The sequence below is a fragment of the Aulonocara stuartgranti genome, assembly GCF_965226115.1.
Source record: "Aulonocara stuartgranti genome assembly, chromosome: 6".
Classification (NCBI taxonomy): domain Eukaryota; kingdom Metazoa; phylum Chordata; class Actinopteri; order Cichliformes; family Cichlidae; genus Aulonocara; species Aulonocara stuartgranti.
Genome location: NC_138944.1, coordinates 39,495,650 through 39,523,224, shown reverse-complemented (window position 1 = coordinate 39,523,224; position 27,575 = coordinate 39,495,650). Strand labels below are relative to the sequence as shown.

At 39.2% G+C, this 27,575-nt stretch overlaps 2 protein-coding genes and 1 long non-coding RNA gene across 6 annotated transcripts in view; all 3 read left to right on the top strand.

Moving 5' to 3' along the window:
• Positions 1-491: 491 nt before the first annotated feature.
• The window catches only part of LOC309709362, a 121,364-nt gene continuing 94,280 nt past the window's right edge, over positions 492-27,575 (top strand). The window contains exon 1 of the long non-coding RNA XR_014277483.1: positions 492-887. This is a non-coding gene — a long non-coding RNA (uncharacterized lncRNA). The remainder of the gene's footprint in view (positions 888-27,575) is intronic.
• Positions 9,764-16,332, top strand: commd1 (copper metabolism (Murr1) domain containing 1). Its single transcript, XM_082537927.1, has 3 exons — positions 9,764-9,974; positions 12,811-13,101; positions 15,830-16,332. Exons 1-3 carry the CDS (start codon positions 9,801-9,803, stop codon positions 15,935-15,937), a joined length of 573 nt encoding a protein of 190 aa, XP_082394053.1. The 5' UTR covers positions 9,764-9,800; the 3' UTR covers positions 15,938-16,332.
• LOC309709340 (N-acetyllactosaminide beta-1,3-N-acetylglucosaminyltransferase 2-like) lies at positions 18,436-27,575 on the top strand. 4 transcript variants are annotated; one of them, XM_082537912.1, is made up of 2 exons: positions 18,436-18,465; positions 23,522-27,575. In XM_082537912.1, exon 2 carries the CDS (start codon positions 23,522-23,524, stop codon positions 24,743-24,745), a length of 1,224 nt encoding a protein of 407 aa, XP_082394038.1. In that variant the 5' UTR covers positions 18,436-18,465; the 3' UTR covers positions 24,746-27,575. The 4 variants fall into 4 exon arrangements, with proteins under 4 accessions (XP_082394038.1, XP_082394036.1, XP_082394037.1 ...); XM_082537910.1 differs by lacking the exon at positions 18,436-18,465 and adding an exon at positions 18,613-18,903; XM_082537911.1 differs by lacking the exon at positions 18,436-18,465 and adding an exon at positions 18,613-18,903 and having other exon boundaries at positions 23,501-27,575.

The following is a 27,575-nucleotide window of genomic DNA, read 5'->3' as shown; positions in this document are numbered from 1 at the left end:
TTCATTCACAGAGCACATCAGTTCACAACATCAAGTTTATCACCAGAAAATGTTGAGGTAAGGAGTGAAGTTTGGTCTAGATGCTTTCAGTACCATGAACCATGTGCATATAACCTGTGCCCCAGACTACATCTTTGTTTGCCTTTTTTTCATGAAGCCATGAAGAGGCAAAATTTAAAAGAGGAACTAGTCACCCATCAAGCAGAAGTCTTTATCTTATCTTCATCTCCAAATGACACCAAGCCACAGCTCAACGAGCTCATACTGGGTCATGCAGCAATAGTTTATTTCCCCATACAGTGGGGGAAAAAGTATTTAGTCAGCCACCGATTGTGCAAGTTTCCCCACCTAAAATGATGACAGAGGTCAGTAATTTGCACCAGAGGTACACTTCAACTGTGAGAGACAGAATGTGAAAAAAAAAATCCATGAATCCACATGGTAGGATTTGTAAAGAATTTATTCGTAAATTAGGGTGGAAAATAAGTATTTGGTCACCTCAAACAAGGAAAATCTCTGGCTCTCACAGACCTGTAACGTCTTCTGTAAGAAGCTTTTCTGTCCCCCACTCGTTACCTGTATGAATGGCACCTGTTTGAACTCATCATCTGTATAAAAGACACCTGTCCACAGCCTCAAACAGTCAGACTCCAAACGCTGCCATGGCCAAGACCAAAGAGCTTTTGAAGGACACCAGGAAAAGTATTGTAGACCTGCACCAGACTGGGAAGAGTGAATCTACAATAGGCAAGCAGCTTGGTGTGAAAAAATCAACTGTGGGAGCAATCATCAGAAAATGGAAGACATACAAGACCACTGATAATCTCCCTCGATCTGGGGCTCCACGCAAGATCTCATCCCGTGGGGTCAAAATGATCATGAGAACGGTGAGCAAAGATCCCAGAACCACACGGGGGGACCTGGTGAATGACCTGCAGAGAGCTGGGACCAAAGTAACAAAGGTCACCATCAGTAACACACTACAACGGCAGGGAATCAAATCCCGCAGTGCCAGACGTGTTCCGCTGCTGAAGCCAGTGCATGTCCAGGCCCGTCTGAAGTTTGCCAGAGAGCACATGGATGATACAGCAGAGGATTGGGAGAATGTCATGTGGTCAGATGAAACCAAAGTAGAACTTTTTGGTATAAACTCAACTCGTCGTGTTTGGAGGAAGAAGAATACGGAGTTGCATCCCAAGAACACCATACCTACTGTGAAGCATGGGGGTGGAAACATCATGCTATGGGGCTGTTTTTCTGCCAAGGGGACAGGACGACTGATCCGTGTTAAGGACAGAATGAATGGGGCCATGTATCGTGAGATTTTGAGCCAAAACCTCCTTCCATCAGTGAGAACTTTGAAGATGAAACGAGGCTGGGTCTTCCAACATGACAATGATCCAAAACACACCGCCCGGGCAACAAAGGAGTGGCTCCGTAAGAAGCATTTGAAAGTCCTGGAGTGGCCTAGCCAGTCTCCAGACCTCAACCCCATAGAAAATCTGTGGCGGGAGTTGAAAGTCCGTGTTGCTCGGCGACAGCCCCAAAACATCACTGCTCTCGAGAAGATCTGCATGGAGGAATGGGCCAAAATACCAGCTACTGTGTGTGCAAACCTGGTAAAGACCTATAGTAAACGTTTGACCTCTGTTATTGCCAACAAAGGTTATGTTACAAAGTATTGAGTTGTATTTTTGTTATTGACCAAATACTTATTTTCCACCCTGATTTACGAATAAATTCTTTACAAATCCTACCATGTGGATTCATGGATTTTTATTTATATTTTTTTTCACATTCTGTCTCTCACAGTTGAAGTGTACCTCTGGTGCAAATTACTGACCTCTGTCATCATTTTAGGAGGGGGAACTTGCACAATCGGTGGCTGACTAAATACATTTTTGCCCCACTGTAAATGGTAAACGGCCTGCATTTGTATAGCGCTTTACTCAGTCCCTAAGGACCCCAAAGCGCTTTACACTACATTCAGTCATTCACCCATTCACACACACATTCACACACTGGCAATGGCAGCTACATTGTAGCCACAGCTGCCCTGGGGTGCACTGACAGAGGCGAGGCTGCCGGACACTGGCGCCACCGGGCCCTCTGACCACCACCAGTAGGCAAACATAACACATACACATGTAAAACACTGTCAATATTTTCCATATCTACTTAAGTTTTGTCTAATTTCTTCATCCATCTGTTTCCTGTTCATATCTTTTCAGTAATCTACAGAACTATAGCCCTCACGTCTGAAGTCATGAAGTGTTTTGAGCGGAAAGTGTCGCAGCACACCAGAAACTCTCTATCCCCCTCCCTCGACCCCTACCAGTTTGCTTACAGAGCAAATAGGTCAACCTAGGACACCATCACCATCACCCCACACAGAGGCTGAGCCATCTGGAGAACAGGAGGAGCTAAGTGAGGATGCTCTTTGTGTGCTACAGCTCAGCATCAACACTATAAGCCTATATTTATTTTGTTTCCCCTCACGTGATGAAAAGCAGAAACATGCTGTTTGATAAGACTCACTTATAATTCTGCACTGAATTCTTTTTGTTGCTCCCATCATGAGCAAAACTTGACAGAAAAAAAACCATGAACAATAGCTGCTTTTACTAAAACAGAGGAGACACAAGGTTTCAGAAACAACTGAGGCAATGCACAGACTGTCAGAGTTATGAAAATGAGTCTACATACAGCAGAATTCTAGTCACTGTGGGTTATTGGATGTTTATTGTAGGTCTTATCCTTGTGTTAATCAGTATATTCTGCTTTTATGGCATATTATGACCAAGAAGTCTAATAAGTGTTTTGAGAGCAACGATGCAAACAGGTCGCAATTTTGTAGTATGCACAAGAGGTAGAGAAGGATTTCTTAATTTATATCTGTTATGCTGTCATCATTTCTGTTGAATTATTTTCTGTTTGAACTCCCAGAGCAAAACATTTTCTCTTCCTAAACTTAAATTGTTTAAAAATGTCTGCAAATTACTTTAGAAATTTAAAGTAATCTGTGAAATCCCAAAAAGCTGATTCTGTTCATGTGGACAACATGTTTTTAGTGGGAGAAACATTTCATCACTCATCCTAGTGATGAGTCCTTACAGTGGAAATATATAAACATGATTCCAGCAGCAAACAGAGAAAACGAAATTAACATTTCTTCAAAAAATTATGCACTGTAACTGCAATAACACCTCGCATGTCCATAGCTTCTTTTCCAGCTTTTAGTTTAGCTATTATCTTTATCTCTGTTTTCTGTGCATTGTTCTCTGCATCTCTGCAAAAACATCTTAGTCATGATGTGGTCAAAAACCTAAATGTTTTCTTCCTCTTTAGTTGAATTTCTCTCTTTCTGTTATTTTTTTCTCCTCCAAAATGAAGATGACAAATAAAAAAGCAATTTTTTTTCTATCTATTATCACATACTGATTTCATAGTTCATGTTCAAATATGGTTATGGTGTGCCTACCAGGGGGTGGTCACTTTGTTCTCTATAAAAAACCAAAACTTCCCCGGTACTGTGTCTACGTTTTTAGCATCTCCCTTTTACACACTTGAAATTAACCAGGAGGTATTGACATCGTCTCTTTTTCCAAAAAAGGTAAAGCAATAAAGTTTTTTGCTTTTAGATTTTTTTAATTTTTGCTGGTAAAAATCAAGCTGTTCAACTACTTTTTGTCATTGTCTGTTTTTGTCACCTGTTGGTAATTTCCTTGATTAATATTTTTATGAAACAAAATTTCAAAGAAAGTGCAAAACCGGAATAAAAATGTGATAAACACCATCAATGAAAAGTTGAAAGCTTGTATGCTTTGCATTTCTGCATAAAAAACTGTCAAGTATTGCAAACTGATTGTTCTGTAAACTGATGAATTAATTTATAAACTAACTATTGATCTACATAAAAAGGTTTATTTGTGTTATTTCAACAGGGGATTATAACCAGAAGTAGCTGGCAACACATGTGAAGGTAAGTGAGGCAGCTCGATATCATGTTAAATGTTTGTGTTGTTTCCTTAAAACATTCACTTGGTTTAATTGTTATGATTGTTATGGTTTATTGGTTAAGACACAACAGTTTTGTTTGTGAAAACCACTGTGTTGTTAAATCTGATCTGATTAGATGGCTGGCCTGTGCTGGCTGGTGATGGTGCCAGCCTTCTTCCTGTCTCCTCCAAACATTTTGGCTGCTGTAAACCAGGACTGGCTCACGAACATTGTAGCAGCTGTCAAGAACAAGTGAGTTGACAAAAGTGGGGTTTTGGGGTTTTTATGTGTGATATTATATCTAATCACTGCTCTTCTAATCTGCTTGTGCTATTATCGATCTGTTGAGTCACCTGAAGGCAAGACATCTCTCTATGACTTCAGCCTTTGTATTACAACTATACATGAAATAAAGTATGTGACTTTATTTTACACTGCAGTTTTTCTGTTGTTTAAAGTGATTATAATGAGCTTTAAATCCTAATAAAAGATTATTATTATTATTATTATTATTATTTATTAATTTGCAATAGTATGTTTTAGTTTAATAATGATATCACTATTATTATTATTAATAGTAATAGTAGTAAGTAATTGTTAATGAAAATCTATAGTAATAGTATATATAGAATACAATGTACACGTACAACAAAATTATGGGTGCTCCATGTCAAGTGTGCAGGAATAACATCTAATTATTAGACAGCAGGAATAAATAGCAAACAAGAGACATATATACAAAAATAACTTTGGAGAATAAAATAATTGCAAAGTGCTTGTAAGTAGTGCAAAGTAAGATTTGGTCTGAATACAGTCCGTGTGAGTGGCCTGAGTGATGAGGGTTACTCAGACTGGTGATCTGGGTGGGCAGGGGTGGATTGTTAACAGTACGAACTATCCTTTGGAAGAAGCTGTTTATGAGTTTTGGATTGTGAGTGTGAGACCTGATTGACCTGAGGCCAGGGTTGGACTGAGACAAAAAAATCATCCCGGGCATTTTGACTAGACACCGGCCCACCAGGTATTATAGGTAAAGCCATGAAGCCTTTGAATGAAAACAAACGCCGTTGTAACAGTACGCTGTCTTGTTGGTATATGTATGATTTCTATACATTTTATATCAGATAAAAACTTTGGTTTTAAGATTCAGATTATTATTTTTTAAAAGCGAGACATTTTAAATGAGAGTAAGAAAGAAAAGTATTTCTTTGTGCCCCCCTCTCCCTGTTAATGCCCTTCCTGGCCCCCTGGCAACACTTTGCTAGACCCGCCCCTGCACAGTTACCAGCTGTCAGCTACATAGAAAAGGATCCTGGTGTTATTTGTCTCTCAGAAACAGTTCATAACTTCCCTTCAACTCATTCATGTCACCTAAAAGGTAAACCTGTTTCTCCATCACCTGTTCAGCTCTGATGATCCAGTAAGGACATCTCCTGGTTTCATCTTCATGTTTCCATCTCACCAGATAACCAAACCGACATCATGACCAGCAGCTTTACAGCTGTGGCTCCAGCAAACATCAGCTGATACTAGAAATTAATATTAAATAAATTCTAACAACAGCTGATCAAGCTTAAACGTGCTGCTGTTGTTTAGCACGACATCCACTGGTTTCCTCTTTCTGGCGCAAACTGGGCGATAAACAAACAAGAGAGAAAAGCCGATCAGCTGATCATTGATCAGTTTCATGATTGAAGTAGCAACAGGAGAGGGAGGGGGGAGAGAATGAGAGAAGAAGAGGCAGCTGACAACGTAAAGAAAACTAAAAATCACCATCGGCCCACCGGGCATTTGCCCGGTATGCCCGATGGCCAGTCCAGCTATGCCTCAGGTTATATATAGTAGATCAATAATTGGACTCCGAGGTTGCTCAGGGTCTTTTGTTATTCGTTAGAATAAAATGTAGCATAAAATGAACTTGTTTTTTAATATGGAACTTTAAAAAAAAGAGAAAAAAAAAGAATTTGATGCAGAGGATTGCTTGTTATGTCTAGTGTCCCATTAGTGTCCCATAAAATACATTTTAATCATCTGTGTGAGGCATTTACGGCTCTTTTTTTTTTCTTTTTTCCTGGTACCCTCGAGACACTCAATGCAAAATATACTTTTACAACTCACTGACAAAGCCCAGATCATCACTGGTAGTCCAAATTTAGTGTGCAGTTTATACTTATTATATTATATTTTTGGCAGGTATGAACTAGGTGATTCCTTCAGCATGGCTTTGAACATCCCACAGAATCAAGATCCAAGCAGTCTCCAAGAAGTCCTTCAGGATGACCCAGCAGACAGCGTGACAGGAGCCATTTCACAGGACCAAGTGTACAAAGGCACCAGGGTGGTGGCAGCGACACAGTCACAGGCACTATCACATGTTCTTCATAACATACAACCATTCATAAACAGTAGTGAGGGTAACGTTCTCGTCATCTACTCTGAAAACTCTCCAATTTCAAATGACGAAGGTATCACTTTGAACATTAGTGATATCACTAATAACTGGAGCGATTATGCGTTTGTTTTTTCTAATGTAGCTGATGTTCCTGCTTCAGACACATCTCAGCTGACTCAATCATTTAAGAATCTTGAGATTACCAAACTTGGGCTTAACAACATATATCGTTGTTATGCACCTGGAGATGATGCTTTTCAGTGCACAAGATGCTCCTCGGGGGGAGATGTTACACCCACATGTGTTGCAAACCCAGCCCTGTCAAGTCAAGAACAAGGTACAGATGTAGAAACACCTAAACCAGGCCTTGACACTGGTCTAGGCAATGACATAGGCAATGACATAGGCAATGACATAGGCAATGACATAGGCACGGGTATAGGCACGGGTATAGGCACGGGTATAGGCACTGGTCTAGGCAATGACATAGGCAATGACATAGGCACGGGTATAGGCACGGGTATAGGCACTGGTATAGGGACTGACATAGACAGTGGGATACCTCCAGGCTCAGGTAGGGGAAAAGAGGGTCAAATGAGCAAGTGCAAAGGAAATCAAAGAGGAAGCTTCAAACGCAGGGGAGGCAGCAAGCTTAGAGGAGGAGGTCGATGTAAAAAACGAAGCAAGTTTAGACGAAGAGGCCCAGGTAGAAAAGGAAGCAAGCTTGGACGAAGAGGCCCAGGTAGAAAAGGAAGCAAGCTTGGACGAGGAGGCCGACGTCAAAAAGGCAGCAAGCTTAGACGAAGAGGCCCAGGTAGAAAAGGAAGCAAGCTTGGACGAAGAGGCCGACGTCAAAAAGGCAGCAAGCTTAGACGAAGAGGCCCAGGTAGAAAAGGAAGCAAGCTTGGACGAAGAGGCCGACGTCAAAAAGGCAGCAAGCTTAGACGAAGAGGCCCAGGTAGAAAAGGAAGCAAGCTTGGACGAGGAGGCCGACGTCAAAAAGGCAGCAAGCTTAGACGAAGAGGCCCAGGTAGAAAAGGAAGCAAGCTTGGACGAGGAGGCCGACGTCAAAAAGGCAGCAAGCTTAGACGAAGAGGCCCAGGTAGAAAAGGAAGCAAGCTTGGACGAGGAGGCCGACGTCAAAAAGGCAGCAAGCTTAGACGAAGAGGCCCAGGTAGAAAAGGAAGCAAGCTTGGACGAAGAGGCCGACGTCAAAAAGGCAGCAAGCTTAGACGAAGAGGCCCAGGTAGAAAAGGAAGCAAGCTTGGACGAAGAGGCCGACGTCAAAAAGGCAGCAAGCTTAGACGAAGAGGCCCAGGTAGAAAAGGAAGCAAGCTTGGACGAAGAGGCCGACGTCAAAAAGGCAGCAAGCTTAGACGAAGAGGCCCAGGTAGAAAAGGAAGCAAGCTTGGACGAGGAGGCCGACGTCAAAAAGGCAGCAAGCTTAGACGAAGAGGCCCAGGTAGAAAAGGAAGCAAGCTTGGACGAGGAGGCCGACGTCAAAAAGGCAGCAAGCTTAGACGAAGAGGCCCAGGTAGAAAAGGAAGCAAGCTTGGACGAGGAGGCCGACGTCAAAAAGGCAGCAAGCTTAGACGAAGAGGCCCAGGTAGAAAAGGAAGCAAGCTTGGACGAGGAGGTAGACGTAGAAATGGAAGCAAGCAAGGCAGAAAACAGGGCAAAGGCAGAAGAGGAAGCAAACGCAACGGACGCAACAAGAGTAGAAGAGGTGGTAAACGTAGAGGGAAATGGGGGATGGCATGGTTAAGGTAAAACAGGTCTGTCATAGCCTTAAACTCTGACAAGTAACCCAGTGAAGCTAGGAAGATCCTCTGAGAAACTGCATTATTTTTCCTTTTCATAGATTTAGTTGTTGTTTTTTATGCTAGCATAACTCTCATTTTTTGGCCTTTATAAACAAAATAACTTGCTTTCGAACTTGTCAGTGAGTTAATATGATCATGTCCCATGTGACCTGCTGTTTAAACCTTCAAGGAGCTGCCAGAAAATGTTGGTTTAAAAAAAGAATAAAATACATTTGAAAATAATAAAAAGAAACATGACACTAGAAATTTAAAGAATATGTCCACTTTAAGAATTTTACAACCTTTTACTGATTTAATGAGCTTTTGTGAAACATTCTTACAGATCTGTGGTAGGAGCAATCAACTTGAAACTTTTGTCTTGAATCATGAATTGGAGTCACAAAACAGGGACTTTAAAGAGATTTGACTACTATTTCATTTAGTCAAAGATTAAACATTATCAAAACTTTAATGTTCTGCTCTTCCTGATTAAAGCTTGGCTTGGCATGCATTCTGGTCTCTGTGTCAATCATTTGGAAACTCCTGTGTTATGGTACTATTAGACTTGCTTTGATAAATAAAGGACTGCACTTTCTGTATATCCTGAAACCAAATTCTCTGAACTATTACTCATGACATTTAAAGTTATGTGTTCAATGAACAGGATAGTGCATTGCATATAACATTTAGCCATTTTATACATGTTTTCTGTTAAAGCTATTTTATCAAAATATTACTCCTCAGTCACTACAGTTTGTACTGACATTACTGTTTCACTTTTTATTTCTTTTTTTAGATGGACATTGTTCAGGTGAAATAGGCCAGCTAATCAGTAAAAATGGATAGTCAGACTGCAATGTGATTCAAATGAATTGAATCAATGTCTAAATGCTCTTGATTTAATAATTCTGCAGCATTGCTTTTAAAATGCATTAAAGATTTAAATAAATAACACATTTTAAAAAACATGGGATATTTCAGGCCATTTAAAAAATGTCTATATTTTCTCTTTTTTTCTTCTCTTTTGGTCTCTCTTGACAGTCTCTCTGTAAAGAGCTCTTATCTTCTTTTCTAACTAACTGTAGATTTGTCCCTTCTTTTGCTGACACCCTTTCTAGCTCCTTGTTGCTTTCTGAAATTCTTCTCCAGTCTTTGTTCCTTTCTTTTAGACATATTGTCTGTAGTTACTAGTTTAACTTTAGTTTGGTATATATTACATAAGCATGCCTGTTTCACCTTTTTCCCTTCTCAGTGAACATGGGCTCATATGTGCACGACTATGTTCATATGTGCATAATACTCCTATTTGTGCTTATGCACACACAAATGTAGAAATCTTTTCAAATCCACACTAATGCGCACTGTCAAAACATCTGATAAAACTCAGCATGTTGCTCGTTTTAACATAAATCAATTGCTTCATTTTATCTGGTAAATTGGCCTTGTAACTGCAAATGATTTTTCACAATTTGTCTAGCAAAGTTTCTGATGTTCGCTTTAGGAGGCTTGGATGAAACGATACATGTCAAGCGCTGCCGTCGGAATCTGCAACTACAAGTCCCACAATGCCGTGTTGTACTGCAATTCATGTGACCACAAGAGCAAACATGGCGGAAGTAGACGCGATGAAGTCTCTGAGCAGCTTGTTAAATGGAATCGCACAGAAAGTATATTACAACAACAGCGAGATCACAGAGGAGCTGCTGAAAAGCGAGCTCTACCCCGAGATGTCGCCAGACGAGTTCACAGCTTTGCACGACAAAATGAAAGGCCTTTTAAAGGTAATGCACACGGCACCCTGCACTACTGATGATCCTGATGCTGAAGTGGCAGTCGAGACCAAGCAATTCTGCTCTTTTCACTAATATTCACTTCAGTTTAGGAGAAAGGGTTGCGTCTGCGTGATAGTGCATGCTTGTGCCCATGCAGAAATGCACAACACGCAAACAAACACACATTAATGAGAGGCACCGTGAGAATATCTGTTAAAACGCAACTCAGAACATTGTCCGAATGTTTCTCTCTTAAAAGAGCGGCCGAACGAAGAAGTCTTCATGAACACATCTGTCAAATGAACTGTCTTTCTTTTTATGGATGAGTGTCGCCATGTTTGGACTCCCAGCATTTAAAGTCAGCTTTCTGTAGTTTCTGCTATTTCAGTACTTTGGCCTTGGGTTGCTTCCAGTACAAGTGAAGCAATGATTGAGTCAAATGGGTTGCTTGCCTCATTGCCAGGAAGAAATTGGAAATTATTCTTTTATGTACAAGGCAACATAAGGCTAACCTATGTTGGGGGTAGGGGATGTCAGCTCCTTAGTGTGTGAATGTGTGCAAAAGAATAATCATAAAAGAATAATTTCCAATTTGGATATGTAAAGCGCTTTGGGGTCCTTAGGGACTAGTAAAAGCGCAATATATACTAATGTGACACATTAGTATATGTGAGGGGGCAAACTCCTCAAGATGGGTAGTGACCATGGTGGACATTTAGAAGTCGGCCATCTTGGATACAACTTTTGTTTTTTCAATAGGAAGAGGGTCATGTGACACATCAAACCTATTGGTAATGTCACAAGAAAAACAATGGTGTGCTTGGTTTCAACGTAACTTGAAACCATCACTTTTGTTGGTCCAACAGTCTTGGAGGATCCATCCAATGTGGGTTAGTGTCAGACCAATAGCGGTGTTTTGTTTGTTAACTTCACCATTCACATAAAAGTTTGCCTCATCACTGAACAAAATCTTCTGCGTGAACTGAGGGTCCTGTTCCAGTTTTTGTTTTGCCCATTCTGCAAATTCTGTGTGCCGATCTGGGTCATCCTCGTTGAGATGCTGCAGTAGCTGGAGTTTGTAAGGGTGCCATTTGTGAGTAGCTAATATCTGCCGAAGGGATGTTCAACTAATGCCACTCTCCAGTGACATGCGGTGAGTGCTACGCTGTGGGCTCTTGCTGAATGAAGCTGGGACAGCCACTGATGTTTCTTCATTAGTGACAGTTTTCTTGCATCCACATTTTGGCAAATCCAACACTGAACCAGTTTCACGAAAGTTAGCAAGCAGTTTGCTAACTGTAGCATGGGAGATGGGTGGTCTCGTAGGGTGTCTTGCATTGAAATCTGCTGCAATGACTCGGTTACTGCTTTCACCAGATATCAACACAATTTCAATCTGCTCCTCACGTGTTAACCTCTTCGACATGTCAATGGCTGTGAACAAAGAGAAACTTGTAAATAACTCAAAGAATAAAGTTACGTTGAAACCAAGCACACCATTGTTTTTCTTGTGACATTACCAATAAGTTTGATGTGTCACATGGCCCTATTCCTATTGAAAAAACAAAAGTTGTATCCAAGATGGCCGACTTCTTGTTATACTGACAGACAGAACCTAGAGAACAGTCTGTAGATGTGCAAAGCTGGTAGAGACAGACCCTAAAAGACTGGCAGCTGTAATTGCAGCAAAAGGTGGTTCTACAAAGTATTGACTCAGGGGGCTGAATAATTACACACACCCCACTTTGCAGTTATTTATTTGTAAACAATGTTTGGAATCATGTATGATTTTCGTTCCACTTCTCAAGTGTGCACCACTTTGTGTTGGTCTTTCCTGTGGAATTCCAATAAAATTGATTCATGTTTGTGGCTGTAATGTGACAAAATGTGGAAAAATTCAAGTTTGCAAGCCACTGTAACAGCCGTGATAAAATATCTCAAATCTCATAAAAATGCTGTTTAAACAGACTTACTACTTATAACTTTAAATGTTATTATGTCACTCTTTCTTTTTTCTTTTCCTCCTTTTCCTTCTATGTTTTTATCAATGGATTTTTATTTGACTAGTGTCTTTAAATACATTTAATGTTTTTACTCCATGCTAGGCAGAAATATTCCATTCAATAACAGCTTAACACATTGTTTTCAGATAAAATAGCTAAATCCTGACTGGACTGTCTTAAATTTGAAAGAATTTAAAACATTTAAAATGTATTATTATTTTTGTAATGTTTAAGGTAAGGGTGACAAACCATTTACTGGTTTGTAATTTTTCCACTGGTTCTTCTCTTTTGTCAATAGGGGGCAGCACTAACATGAATATCCTACTCAGTACCTACAATGCCCAAAATATATTTTTTTTTTGTTGTTGTGGAGGAGTTGGGGTTTTTTTGGAAACAAATGAAGTGCCTGTGAAAGGTATTTTTCGGGGCAGATTTGCCCAAACAGGGAAAATACAAATGTCAAAAGTACAGACTGTCTGAATGTATAGAAAGACCGAATACACTGTCCAGTTAAAATGCACCCACTTTGGTTACATGAGGCTTCTAAATAAATGTCATGGGGAAAATACTTCTTGTTTTGGAAACAGTAAAGGTAAAAAGAAAGTACACACTCTTTAAGTTCTAATTTTATATCAAGTCATAATAAAAAATAAACCGGTCCTTAAAAAGTCTTAAAATGAAGCAAAGTATTTATCAATATTAGTAGTATTATATAAGTATTAAAGTAAACTGCTTGCCTTTTCATAAAAGTCACCACACGACACTGCTGTAGCGATATGATTACAAGACATTAGAGCTCCAGGTTTGTTGAATTTCATCGTCCTCTTTTCTGCATCTCTCAGTCCATCGCCACAGCAGACATGGACCATGCCCAGCTGGAGGCCTTCCTCACAGCTAAGACCAAGAAACAAGGTGGTGGTGGCTTGAGCACTGAACAGGCCGCTGCACTCTCTCGTTTCTGGAAGAGCCAACGAGTTCGAGTTAAGGAAAGTTTGGTGGCTCATAGCCGCTGGGAGCCCAGCCTCAGGGGCCTTTCCTGGAGAGTGGATCTCCAGGCTGCAGCCAGCAGACGGGGAACAGCTCACAGCGGCCCAGTCGCCCTGGTGGAGCTCGAGCTCGGCAGAACAGGACAAGTAAGCTATAGTTCCAGTTTCTTTTTTTTTCTTTGACGCAAACTATCATTCTTAGCTTCCAAGGATGTAGTGAGGTGCTAATTTACGTTCGCCTGTTTTCATTTTTGTTAAAAATAAATGTGCCACCATAATTAAAACTATAAAGTATCCTAAATGACTTTTCTAATAGTACAATCCCATTATCTCCAAAAGTTTATTCTGTTCATCTGGACGTAGCGTTTTCAGTGGGAGAAACGTTTCGTCACTCATCCAGGTGACTTCTTCAGTCTCAGCTGACTGCAGGTTTCCCCAACCTTATAAACAGTACATTTGCATAATGACTGAAACCAGCCCGGAAGGACAGTTCCTTCATCGTAATTGTGCAAATTCTCATGACCACTGATCAAAGCCCACTGATCAATGGCCATGAGTACCATTTACAGAGAGTTGGAGATTGGCTGCAATCACAGCATTGTAAGATGGTGAAAGATGTATCCCTAGTGGGCTGGTTTCATGCATCAAGACATACAATCACATTAGAAAGACCAAAAATTTTATATATGCCGATTAATTATGCTTCAGGATTTGAGTTTGTGGATGTTTGACAGTATTTTCTCAAAGCAGAGCTGGAGCACAAATGATCATATTTTGAAAATTACATTAGCTCAAGGGGAAAAGTGAGGGCTATAATATGTTACAAAGGACTGAAACACTATTAAGATGCCTTTAGTAGCCTGAAATCATTAGAGATATAAATATAGGTATACTGAGTCTCAGACGCCACACAGAAAGACTCTAGACTGGATTCAAACCCAGGAACTTCTTGTTGTGGGGTATGGTACTAACCACCGCACCGCTTCTTTACTGCAGCACTCCACACATTTATGAGTTTATTGCTAGCAGTTCAAATGGACATGTAAGCGCATTTACACATCATAAAGCCAGGGGAGAGTCATGAATTGTTTTGGCCTTTCGATATGGGTGGGACGTAACTATACCCTGTCCAGTAGAGTTTGACAGCAATAGCTTTGTCATTTACTGTTATGCAACATCAACTCTAAGTACCCATTTATGATTTGACTGATATCCATTCCATAACTGGTTCTGTAACCTTTGGGGTGAAACGGAGAGGCCATTATGGAACTAACCTCATGGTGGTGTCATTCTGTCTAATTAACTACAGCTGAAAGAGCAGGTTTCAGTGTGGCCGTACTTTAGTGAGCCTCAGTCCCATGAGAGGTTTAAATTTACTCTGTGCCCTGAACAGTTTTAGAGCTGAAAAAAAGTTCTGTAAAAGTGGTAATATTAGCTTACCTTTGTAGTGTATTCAAATGTATATTCAGATTTAGGAGAAGGAGCATTGCCTTCTTTAAATTTTGGATCACTGTTGGATATTTGCTTTTTAAACAATTCAATATTGTAATAATAGAAAAAAAAATCCCCAAATCTATACTGCCACAGGCACTTCTACCTCTACATAAAGAGACTGTAAAGAATTTAAAAGTTGGATCATGTCTATGGCCTTGATTTTTTGCCTCTGATTGATTTAAGCTGTTGTTGCTTTGTGAAGAAATCCATTTGTCAGTAAAAGTCATAGGAAATCACATTTACGTTGCTATGAGCCCACATGACCATAGCAGTGTGTGTGTGTGTGTGTGTGTGTGTGTGTGTGTGTGTGTGTGTGTGTGTGTGTGTGTGTGTAATCAGCAATGTCCAGACTACCAGGATTTCTGGTCCTCTGAGTTTCTGCAACATATACATTATATACTGCATGTATATACTGCATTATATACATGCAGTATATAATGTATATATACATGCAGCTGCATTTTTACGTGCAGCTATGATTCTTCTACCTGCAAGAACTATTACTGTTTTATCATGAAGTACCCTTGTAGTTCTAGTTCTTGTCACATTTGGAACCAAACTAGGTATGCTATATGTCCTCATGGATGTACAGACTGCAGTCAAATAATTGCTTTAGCACCATACAAAGCTGATATTAATGTGTAGAGTTGATGCTGGTGTCATTTCCTATGACTTGCTGTCTGATTTAGAATGCATAATGACCTGACAGGAAGTGGCTCAGTCAACCATGGTGTAAATGCCAAAGCCTGCATGACTGTTTTTCATATATTTTGGATACAGAATGAAACATAGTTTAAGATGACTTAATGTGCTGTACCGCTGAGCAGCTGCTGACACTGAGGAGTCTATTCTTTTTGGTGTATTTTTTTTCTGCAGGTTCCTTAGCTCAGAGAAAGCAGATCGGCAGACCAGAGCAGCACATACTCTCAATGTGCACAATGCCACTGAACTACTGTTCAGCAGTATTATTGCCCCATTCAAGTCAATTTAAATGTAGCTAATAAAAGCTCAAAGGCTGAGGAAGAAGGTGGAGGAGACTGGTAACTGGTGAAATGAATTGCTAAGGTGTCTTTCAAGTCTTGAATCCCAGAAAAGGCCTAATGATAGGATGCCCATCATCACTGCAGAATCCCCTGTTTTTCTTCAGCTTCACACTAGGAATTAAACCAAAGTTTTTCTATTTTTATCCGCAATCACTGAATGATGCGCAGGGAATATTATATTGCTTCCTTCAGTAATTATTTATTGATTAAGAAGTAGACTGAATCATTGTTTTGGAAAATAATATTTAAATTCTTTTTGGAAATATCGTTAGTTGCTGACCCATTATGTTCAATCCGTTCACTGGCCTCTAACACCTCTGTTCTTTTGTCTTTCTCAGGACTCAGAGTTTGTGTGTCTGGAGTTTGATGAAACCAAAGTCAATCAAGTGTTGAAGAAGATGGCTGACATCCAGGAGAGCATCGACAGAATTGTTCACAGTACCTGAAAGTACTTCCTGAAAGTTTATCTCAAACAGCAGAGACAGAAAGATAACTGTGACTAAGAGTGCTGTGTTGAGGCAAAGTTTTTCCACTTGCTCACAGATTTATCAGAAATGAAAGTGGTGTGTACGTGTACAGATATACACACCACTATCAATTCTAGTAGATAATACTTGTGGTCGTCCTCTGAGAATAAGTGGTCATTAAAGAAGAACTATTCCTCTTTTTGCAATATAGTTTGCAAAGCTTTGGGATTCTGGGATTATGAGAAATAAGAAATGCGATGAAACTAAAGTGAACAAAAGCAATGTATTACAATATAATTGTAGATATTGTAAAACTAAATAAGAAGTATCCCACGTGTAATTGTTTTTTTTATTATTATTAAAAGGGACAGAAAGATTAAGTTGTTTTTTTTGTTTGTTTTTACTATTAATATTTTTTTTAATCTCTATCTCCTTCAGCATCACCTTCATGGCCATAGTGTTGGATAAAACTGTGTTTAAACTACATGTGAAGTAATAATTGGAAACTCTTTCAACTGTCTACAGCCTGACAAAACTAAATCAGAAATGTGCAAATTTCATTAGCCAGATTCAGGTATCAAATTAGGGTATTATTACATTCAGTTGTTTGTATGAACATGCTAACTGTATCTGGTAGCAAGGAACATATTTCCCAAACAGTAATTAGCTAAAAAATCATAACTAATGCTAATCGTGACATCTTCAGTTAAAATGACTAAAGTAGATTTTTAATTCATGTAAAATAAATTACATGGGGTGTATCCTACCAGTGACCGGACAAAGCTGGACTGAAAGACGGCACAGAGGCACTAATCATGGCAGCACAAGAACAAGCTCTGAGCACAAGATCAATAGAGGCTGGGGTCTATCACACCAGGCAAGGTGCAGGCTGTGTAAAGATGCACGTGAGACAATCCAGCACATAACAGCAGGGTGCAAGATGCTAGCAGGCAGGGTATACATGGAACACCATAATCTAGTGGGCGGCATAGTGTACAGGAACATCTGTGGGACTTCCAGGTACAGACGGACATAAATGGTGGTGGGTAACCAACTGGACATAGTAGTGGTAGACAAGCAAAGGAAGACGGCCGTAGTGATGGATGTAGCGATACCGAACGACAGCAACATCAGGAAGAAGGAACATGAGAAGCTGGAGAAGTACCAGGGTCTCAGAGAAGATATGGAAGGTGAAGATAACAGTGGTCCCAGTGGTAATCGGAGCACTAGGTGCAGTGACCCCTGAGCTCCCAGGCCTCTGGTAGAGGACCCAAGCTTGAAGAACAAAGACTAATATTAATATATATATATATATATATATATATATATATATATATATATATATATATACGCACACACACACACACACGCACACACAAAAACACGGATAGTAATCAGACTCTTATCATATGATGTTAGATAAGCACAGAACAGTCCAAAGGTAAAGGGGGAAGTCTGTTAAACAGATAAGCACTGCACAATTTTTTTTTTCCTCAAGCAAATAAAAGAAGTTTAGGTTACTTTAAGGCAGTGGTAATAAACTTCAGCCCCGTACATTCTTGGTGTTTCATTAACTCTTAAGAGGAAAAAAACCTTCAGAATGTCAGTGCTTGATTTCCAGTGGCACATCAAAACTGTAATACAATAATACAAATCTTAATGCAGGGATAAGGAGAAAAGACTGTTCGTTTCATTTGGTGTGTTTAAAATAACAACGTCATGCTGCAATTCAACCTTTGGTACAGTACTTAATATAGTTTTATACATATTTAAATGTAAACCTGGAGACCTTACATCTTCAAAGATGGTTAATACATGTAACATTAAATCATTATACTTCTCTGATGTCTTTTGACCTTTCATTTAGTCCTAAACAGTGTTCTTGACATTATACTACTGTTGCTGCTGCACCTCATGTAGTTCTGTAGGATGGATCTGAGACAGCATAAAAGAAGTCTTAACTTGATTCTTCATCTTGCATCAGTCCTTAATCTTCAGATGTAATTATTGTGTTTTTAACTGCAGTAACACCAAAAAGCTAGCATTCACATTTTCACAGCAACCATCTCTAGACAATCCATAGTTTGGAGAAAGGCTAGTAAGACTACTAAAAGTCCAACTTAGTATGTTTAAAACAAACAAAGAAAAAACATGAAGTGGCCTGGAGAATGATTTTTACCAGGTGGTTATTATCCTGATAATAAATGTGAACAGGTGAAATAGTCTGGTTTTTTGACTGACATGACATTATAACAGTATAAAGTAGCTTTAAAGCAATTCATACTGTATATAGTATTTTGGAAGATTCTTTCTAAAATGTCTCGAGGATCCCTAAACCAAAGATAGAGATGGCCAAAACAAAGATTTTATTTATATATATATATATAATATATATATATTATATATTATATATTATATATATATATATATATATATATATATATATAATGTCTGTTTTGCCAGAACAGCAACCAACAACCAGTGGTGAATCAAATCTTTTGTCGAGGGTAAGCATGGCCTAAACTTGTTTGATTTTTGATTTGCATACACTTTTGTTTCCATCCACATTTCCCAAATGCAAATTTCTCTCATATTCCCGGCTCTGAAACATTTTAAGTACTAACTGAACTGCCGGATAGTCTGTTGAGCCCGAAGCCTCTATCCAGCCTCTTGAGCACGCTCTTGAAATTAGGGAGGAGTCACTACCCGCAACACACAGGAAGGACGGACGCTTCTAGTATTAGCCTTGTTGAGGATGGTACAAAGGAGATATTTGCGAGGTTTGATCATCTCTGATAATTTACGAAGCGTCCGATTCGCACATTTTAAAGGGGATTCTGGAACGCCGAGGTGTCTAAAACGGGTTCCCTCCGCAGGATGAGGAAGGTGCAGGTGCCGAAGTAGTAGCCTGATGATCAGAGCTATAGATAGAGCGAATCTGAAAGGTATGTGTGTTACTAATTTAAATAGCTGCCAGAAATTTCCAGTCTTATGCGACATGAAAGGACAGCTGTGCGCTCTTCAAGTGAATGTCTGCGGTCTAAAAGTAGGAATTAAAATAAAAGTGTCGTGAACTTTTGTTTTCTTTTTCTTTTTGCATTTTTGTTTTTCTCGAGCAGTGATCCTATAAAACATAGGTGGACAGATGTGTTTAACAATTTGCACATTATGGTCATTCTCAACAGATCACAAGTTCTACAGGGAGTGCAGAATTATTAGGCAAGTTGAATTTTTGAGGAATAATTTTATTATTGAACAACAACCATGTTCTCAATGAACCCAAAAAACTCATTAATATCAAAGCTGAATGTTTTTGGAAGTAGTTTTTAGTTTTAGGGGGATATCTGTGTGTGCAGGTGACTATTACTGTGCATAATTATTAGGCAACCTAGCAAAAAACAAATATATACCCATTTCAATTATTTATTTTTACCAGTGACACCAATATAACATCTCCACATTCACAAATATACATTTCTGACATTCAAAAACAAAACAAAAACAAATCAGCGACCAATATAGCCACCTTTCTTTGCAAGGACATTCAAAAGCCTGCCATCCATGGATTCTGTCAGTGTTTTGATCTGTTCACCATCAACATTGCGTGCAGCAGCAACCACAGCCTCCCAGACACTGTTCAGAGAGGTGTACTGTTTTCCCTCCTTGTAAATCTCACATTTGATGATGGACCACAGGTTCTCAATGGGGTTCAGATCAGGTGAACAAGGAGGCCATGTCATTAGTTTTTCTTCTTTTATACCCTTTCTTGCCAGCCACGCTGTGGAGTACTTGGACGCGTGTGATGGAGCATTGTCCTGCATGAAAATCATGTTTTTCTTGAAGGATGCAGACTTCTTCCTGTACCACTGCTTGAAGAAGGTGTCTTCCAGAAACTGGCAGTAGGACTGGGAGTTGAGCGTGACTCCATCCTCAACCCGAAAAGGCCCCACAAGCTCATCTTTGATGATACCAGCCCAAACCAGTACTCCACCTCCACCTTGCTGGCGTCTGAGTGGGACTGGAGCTCTCTGCCCTTTACCAATCCAGCCACGGGCCCATCCATCTGGCCCATCAAGACTCACTCTCATTTCATCAGTCCATAAAACCTTAGAAAAACCAGTCTTGAGATATTTCTTGGCCCAGTCTTGACGTTTCAGCTTGTGTGTCTTGTTCAGTGGTGGTCGTCTTTCAGCCTTTCTTACCTTGGCCATGTCTCTGAGTATTGCACACCTTGTGCTTTTGGGCACTCCAGTGATGTTGCAGCTCTGAAATATGGCCAAACTGGTGGCAAGTGGCATCTTGGCAGCTGCACGCTTGACTTTTCTCAGTTCACGGGCAGTTATTTTGCGCCTTGGTTTTTCCACACGCTTCTTGCGACCCTGTTGACTATTTTGAATGAAACGCTTGATTGTTCGATGATCACGCTTCAGAAGCTTTGCAATTTTGAGACTGCTGCATCCCTCTGCAAGATATCTCACTATTTTTGACTTTTCTGAGCCTGTCAGGTCCATCTTTTGACCCATTTTGCCAAAGGAAAGGAAGTTGCCTAATAATTATGCACACCTGATATAGGGTGTTGATGTCATTAGACCACACCCCTTCTCATTACAGAGATGCACATCACCTAATATGCTTAATTGGTAGTAGGCTTTCGAGCCTATACAGCTTGGAGTAAGACAACATGCATGAAGAGGATGATGTGGACAAAATACTCATTTGCCTAATAATTCTGCACTCCCTGTAATTAAGATAATTGCATTTAATTGTTTTTAACACAAAACCAGGAGACGGCAAGGTGGTATCAGGGAAAAATTTAGCTTGGCAGGGTCAGATGGTAGTCTGAAATGAAGACAGATATAAGGATTAAGTTGAAGAAAGAAGAATATTGCGCAGAGTTCAGGGAAGACTTGAAACAGGCTCTGGGTGGTAGGGAAAAGTTACCTGATGACTGGGAAAGTACAGCTGAATTAGCAGCTAAGAAGGTATTTATCCTTTGGACAGAAGAAAGAGCACAAACAGACTTAGTAGCGGAATGAAGTACAGGGAAGTATTTAAAGGAAGAGTTTAGCAACAAAAAAATGGGATCGTCAGGAAAACTATGTAAGTGGAAAGGTTATTGGGACGCTAGGCACACAGCAAAGGGAGAGGTGGTAAAGAAGAAGGCTCATACTGAGTTCGATGTGAGACTGAATACTAATGAAGAAGAAAAGGACTACTATTGATTTTCTTTAGACAGCGAGATCGGGTTGGGAAGGATGTGCAACAGGTTGGGGTGTTCCAAAAAGTTGATTCTGTTCATCTGGACGTAGCGTTTTCAGTGGGAGAAGTGTTTCATCACTCATTTCATGATGATGGATTTCCTCGCCTGTATGAATGAGAATGTACCAAGACAGGTTAAAGTGATTAAGGACAGGAATGGAAATGTGCTAACACGGAAAGCAAGTGTACTGAGAAGATGAAAGGAGTAATTTGAGGAGTTCCTGAATCAAGAAAATTAGAAAGGGTGATGTGCAGAGCTGTAGCAACTTCAGAACCAAACCATGAAACTAAAGGAAGTTGTTAAGGAGAGAGTTGATGATCAGTGAGCAGCCGTATGGTTTCCCCTTTTGTTTGCTATGGTGATGGACAGACTAGACGTTCTAAAGCCGTCTACCGACTACCGTCTGATGCTGCCAAGCTACAATTTTTGTAGCAGATGAGGTCAGACATTGTAGACTCCGTAGACTGTGATGTTTACACTGCGATCTGTAGTGAGAGTAGAGAGCTGTCAGAGGTTAGGTTGGAGAGGTTGAGCTGGAAAAATGAAGCCACTAGAAGCAAGACAGAATACAAGTACCTGAATGAGATGGAAACAGGTCTGACAAGGAAGTTGTAAGGAGTCGAGCAAGTGAAGATTGATGAGGGTCAGCCATCCAAAGATCAGGACAATATTAGAAATCAATATATCAGAGGGACAGCTCAGGCCAGGCATTTGAGACAAAGTTAGAGAGGCAAGTTTGACACGTACAGTGGCGTGATAGTGGATATATTGAATAAGGGACGTTAAATATGGAGCTGCAAGGCAGGAGAAAAGGAGAGAGACCACAGAGAGCATTCATGGATGTACTGAAAGAGGACATACAGAGGACTGGTGCGGCAGAGCAGGATGCTATGAATAGGGTGAAATGGAGGCAGATGTTCCGGTAAAAATAGCACCGATGTGTCACTTATACTTTTAAAAGTAAAATTTTAGCAAAATAAACAGCATTACAGTAAGATGAATGATTCGAATTTTTAAAGAGTCTCTTATCTTGTCCAGTTTAACCTTTATTTATTTATTTTCAAATAAAAGCCTTTTGTATATTTTATTAAAATGATCTGAAGATAGGAGCATATTGATTGCAGTCTATAATTAGTGAAATGAGGAATGCTTTCATTTTGCTCTTTGCCTATTGGTTGAGAAGCTTGTATTTAAATAATACATAAATAAAATAAGTACTGTTGCAGCACTAAATATTGCACAATGAAAGTGGGAAGAGCAAAAAGGTTAGAAGGGGCCCAATGCTCCACACCTCTACAAGAGATTAGTGAGGAGGAATGTTCAGGAAAGAATAATGAGTTTTTGCATCTTTATAGACCGGACCAGCTACAAAACAGCATTTTAAGCCTAAACACCAGGAAAAAGGACTATTTTCAAATTGTTCCAATAGCTTGCAATTTATTTATTTTTACCAGTATTAAAGTAATAACATCATTATCAATCAAATTAGTAAGATCGATCTGGATTTTCACCATATTCATCAAATAAGTTTATCTTACTTAAAGGAGTTTGTGAATAATTAAGCTCACACGTGAACATACCCGACAGGTTGCACCCTCATTATTAGCTGTAAGCTGTAAATCAGGTTTGACTTCAAATGAACTTTAACAGACTGTGCGTTGGGTGTTTTGTTTTTTTCTTTGTTTGTGTTTTCCCAGTGTGATGAGCGTACACAGATGCATGCAGGTTTATTTACTACTCGAGTCTCGTATTAAAAACTCACGCATAACCATAAACATTGACTGTTAGATCAGTTGTCTGAGTAATACATGTATATCCATATATAAGCTTTGTAAAAGTTGAAAAACACAACCTACCAAATATATACTGTAGGTGTACTACTACCAGAGAAACAGTGACATCAAGTGGTACATATGTAAATTTTATTTATGAGCAGGCAGTACACAGATTGGTGTCATGTGCACTGCTGAATTGAAAATGTGTGACTCCTGTCTGTCAAGATGAGCGGAAAAATGTTCGCAGGCCATTCCTCGAGGATTAGGAATGAAAATGGAGCTTTGTGTGCAGCCAGTCACAGTTCTAAAACAAAACCAGGGGAAATTAAGCTTGCCACTGGCCTGCTGTCACAGATTCGTTCAGTTTTACTCCTGTTCGCGCCTTCAGGCTCAACTTAATAGTCTCCATGTTTCCAAGTGCTCCTTTGTATCCTGGCTTTGTTGTAAGTTTGCCTGTAATGCAATGACACTGCAGATGTTTTTTTCTCTCTATCTTTTTGAAAACAGAATATCTTTTCTCATGTCTAGATGCAGAGGAGAGGCAGCGTGGCTCTATGTCGCCATAAAATAAAGGCTTTCTGCTACATGATGATGCTTAACGTCTTCATCTGTGTCGTGATAAGCGTGTCATGGAACCTTGGACACAAGAGAAGTGGCCATCACAAAGTTCACATCCCATCCAAGAGGTTTTGGAGTAAACACATACTGAATGAAACCTTCTGGAACAAGGAGCAGCAACGCTTGGATTTCATTTACAACCCCAACTTTAACTCTGTATTCTCCAGCACGTCACGCAACACACTGCCAGATTGGCTCAATGACACTGGACCTCTGGACCCGTGTGAACCGGACTACAGAGTGCCCAGGCAAATCTTTGACTACAACTCCCTACCAAAGCAATTCCAGGACTTTCTTTTGTACATGCGTTGTAGGACATACCCTATGTTAATAAATCAGCCCCATGTTTGTAGTGAAAAACCTTTCCTACTGCTGGTTGTCAAGTCTTTGATCTCTCATTTTGAAAGGCGGCAGACCATTCGTGAAACTTGGGGACAAGCAGGAGTCTTAGCCAACCAGACTGTGGTAACAGTGTTCCTGCTAGGCAACGTCTTGTCGTCAGACCACTTCCCAGACTTGCAGGAGTTACTGAGTCATGAGGCAAAGCTTCACAAAGACATACTTCAATGGGACTACAGAGACAGCTTCTTAAACCTAACTCTGAAAGAGGTCCTCTTTCTGGAGTGGTTTACCAAACACTGTCCTCAAGCTCGGTTTGTTCTTAAGGGCGATGACGACGTCTTTGTGAACACCTTAAGAATTGTTAACTATCTGGAAGGCCTGCCAGAGGGTGAGTCCAAGGATTTGTTCATAGGCGATGTTATAATAAATGCTGGGCCACACAGAGACAAAAAACTTAAATACTTTATCCCAGAGAGTGTGTTTGTGGGTAACTATCCTCCCTATGCTGGCGGTGGAGGATATCTGTACTCTGGGGAGTTGGCGGTACGCCTACACAATGTATCTCAGCAAGTAGTGCTGTTTCCCATTGATGATGTATACACTGGGATGTGTCTCAAGAAGCTGGGTCTTGTTCCTGAGAAGCACAATGGCTTCAAGACATTTGACATTGAAAAGAAGTATAAAGACAATCCTTGTATCCACAGGAACTTGATGCTGGTTCACAGCCGAACTCCACAGGAGATGTTAACAATTTGGCCCTTCATTGTCCAACCCGAGCTGGACTGCCAGTGAAAGCTTTATTAATGGCTGTTTGCAATACTGAGTTTGTCAGTCATTTTCAATCCTTCCATTCTATATTTTTCAAATCAAAGTTCAACAGGGTTGCTACTTTTTATTTACAGGATATGTGTTGCATTTTACTGTTTAATTTTATATGGAGCATTTTTTTTCTGAATCTGTAGTGTTCTCTGTCAGTCATGTTGAAAGAGACATTTGATTCTCATCTGATGCATTTTTAAAATTTGAGTCATTCAGTATGTTTAAAAACACAATAAACGATTTGAGAACTAACATGAAGTACAAATGAACATCCTGAAAATGAATGATGTTAGTACATTTTCCTGATTTAAAAAAAAATGCATAACTATATGTTGATTTATATACAGTACTGATATCAGCACCTGCCTACAAGGTTGAAAAGTGAATTGCATTAGTAATAATATATAAAATCATTTCTGTTCATTTAATGACATGTATGTCTGTTCCATTCACAGATGACTCTTTGTGAAGCTTTGCCCCCAACATTTTTTTAATCATTAAAACATTCCAGTGTCTCTGAATTTTGTATGCTTCCTCAAGATGCAGCAAATTTATACAAAATAACGTATTTTATGTCAACAGTATAAAGGGCATACATTAACCTCACTCGACTAAAGTTAAAACAGATGTAATCTGAAAAAAACAAAGTCCAAAGATATTAAAGATATTAAATTAGCTTCACAAGCAAGTTCCACATAGTGAGGCTTTCTTTGCATTAGCTGTCTTGACAGATCCTGAAATCAGTATCAGATTTCTTTGGGAGCTCAGGCTTTCTGCTTCAGGCTCTGGGCACATACACAAAAGGAGCCATTTGATGTGCCACAAAAAATGTATCAGATGAGAATCAACTGTATCTTTCAACATGAGTGACAGAGAACACTAAAGATTCAGAAAAAAATGCTGCATATAATATAAACAGTAAAATGCAACACATATGCTGTAAATAAAATACAAGAGTAATGTGCTGTTTTGTCACTGATCCAGGTGACTTGTTTTAGCTTGAGTTATATTTATTTTACCGCTCTGTGTGCTCTTGGTGTTGCTCTTTATTTCTAACACAACTTCTAACAGCTTTGTATTTGAACTCTGAAACTTTGATACATTTAATCAGTAAATGTTACTCAGTGTGTTCAGGTCTGATACTCTTCTGTAGCCTAATAAAGAAGACATTTAGTTTGTAGTCAGATGAAAGTGAAATAAATGTTATTGATTGGAAATTATTGACCATAAATCATCTACAAATGCAACAATTCAATTTTCTAATCTATGTTTTATTAGCTGCATTAAAACAATGTTAAAGAGACTTGGCAAACAGACCAAACTTTTATACAGTTTTTGCAATTGAATACATGCATTACACATGACACACCGTTTGCACTGCTGTAATTTCACAACTGGGCTTCATTTAGTGATGTGAGTAAAGTGAGGTTAAACAGATTGCATATACAGATACCTTCAGCAGAGAATCTATAAAAGACAAGAAACATTCTTTAAATAAAAGTATTATTGATCATGTGATGCTTCCCGCCAAATTTAAACTGAAATTCAGAACTTAACCTGGAACCTGGTATAAGTTATGCGGTAAGTATATGTTACCATGGTGATTTATGCAGGCAAAAAGAAAGTCACCTTCATAACAAAGAACACTCTTACTATAAGCTCAACATAGCTCACTACTTTGTTGATATTTGTTGTTTAATGGATGTGTTTGCTGGTAAACAGTCCAGCTGTTATTTCTGTTTTCATCCCACTTTTATTTGGTCAAATCCCAATCTTCACCACTTGCAAATAAAATGAACAAAAGCAGGTAACTCAATAAGGTAATAGAGCTTGAGCATCAAACTGTGGCTGAACGTTTGCACGTGTATAAAATTTAGACCTACATTTTTAGATTTGCAGATGGTGCTACATTTAGTAGATGAAATAATAGATCAGACATTGTCTGAATAGCACTGCTATTACTCCAATATAACAGCCGTGCCACAAAAAAAAGAAACAAAAAACATGATTATCATGTGCATGTTTGCTTTTACATTTTCTTCTTAATACACATTTTCACTTTTCACACATCTGAAGGCTCTTATAATTCAAAGCATCATAAAAACATGGATAAAAGCATCAGGGAAAATATAAGCAGGAGTCTTATTTTTAATATCACTGCATTTTAAATGAATTGCTTTTCAGCCTTAACTGACGTGACTAAGTTAAAGAAATGAAATAAAACTTAAAGTGATCCGACACTGGGTGTTGCTGTGAATTCAGGTTTATCTGACAGAAACATGACACATATTTTCACAGACTTCCATAATTCAATTTATGAAATATTATTTTAACTGTTTTTCTTGCTTATTTGTATGTGTGTATTTGAATAAGCAGTAAAGTGAGTTTGGCTCATATGCAACAATTTTCCATGGTTGACTGAATAAGGATTAAGTTTTTTTGACATTGTTTTAGCCATTACCCCCACCCATCTGCTCCTCACGCTCAATAAATGAAAACTGTCTCTTGTTATTGTGTGTTGTTGTGGTAAATTTTAAACTAATCTGTATTTGAATGTCCGACAATAAAGTGTTCTAATCTCATAAATTATAACATGTGATTTTTGGTATTTTTCTTTTCCTGGAAAAAATGTAAAGAAATAGTTTATGAAACTCAAACACAGCAAATATCTGTAGCAGATAAAACCCCTAAATAAAATAGGTGCAGTGTCTTCAGCTTTGTCTTTAAAGCAGAAAGCACCAGCCCAATAATAAATATTACAGTGCCCTCTGCTGGATAAAATGGATATTACTAGCCAGTAAAA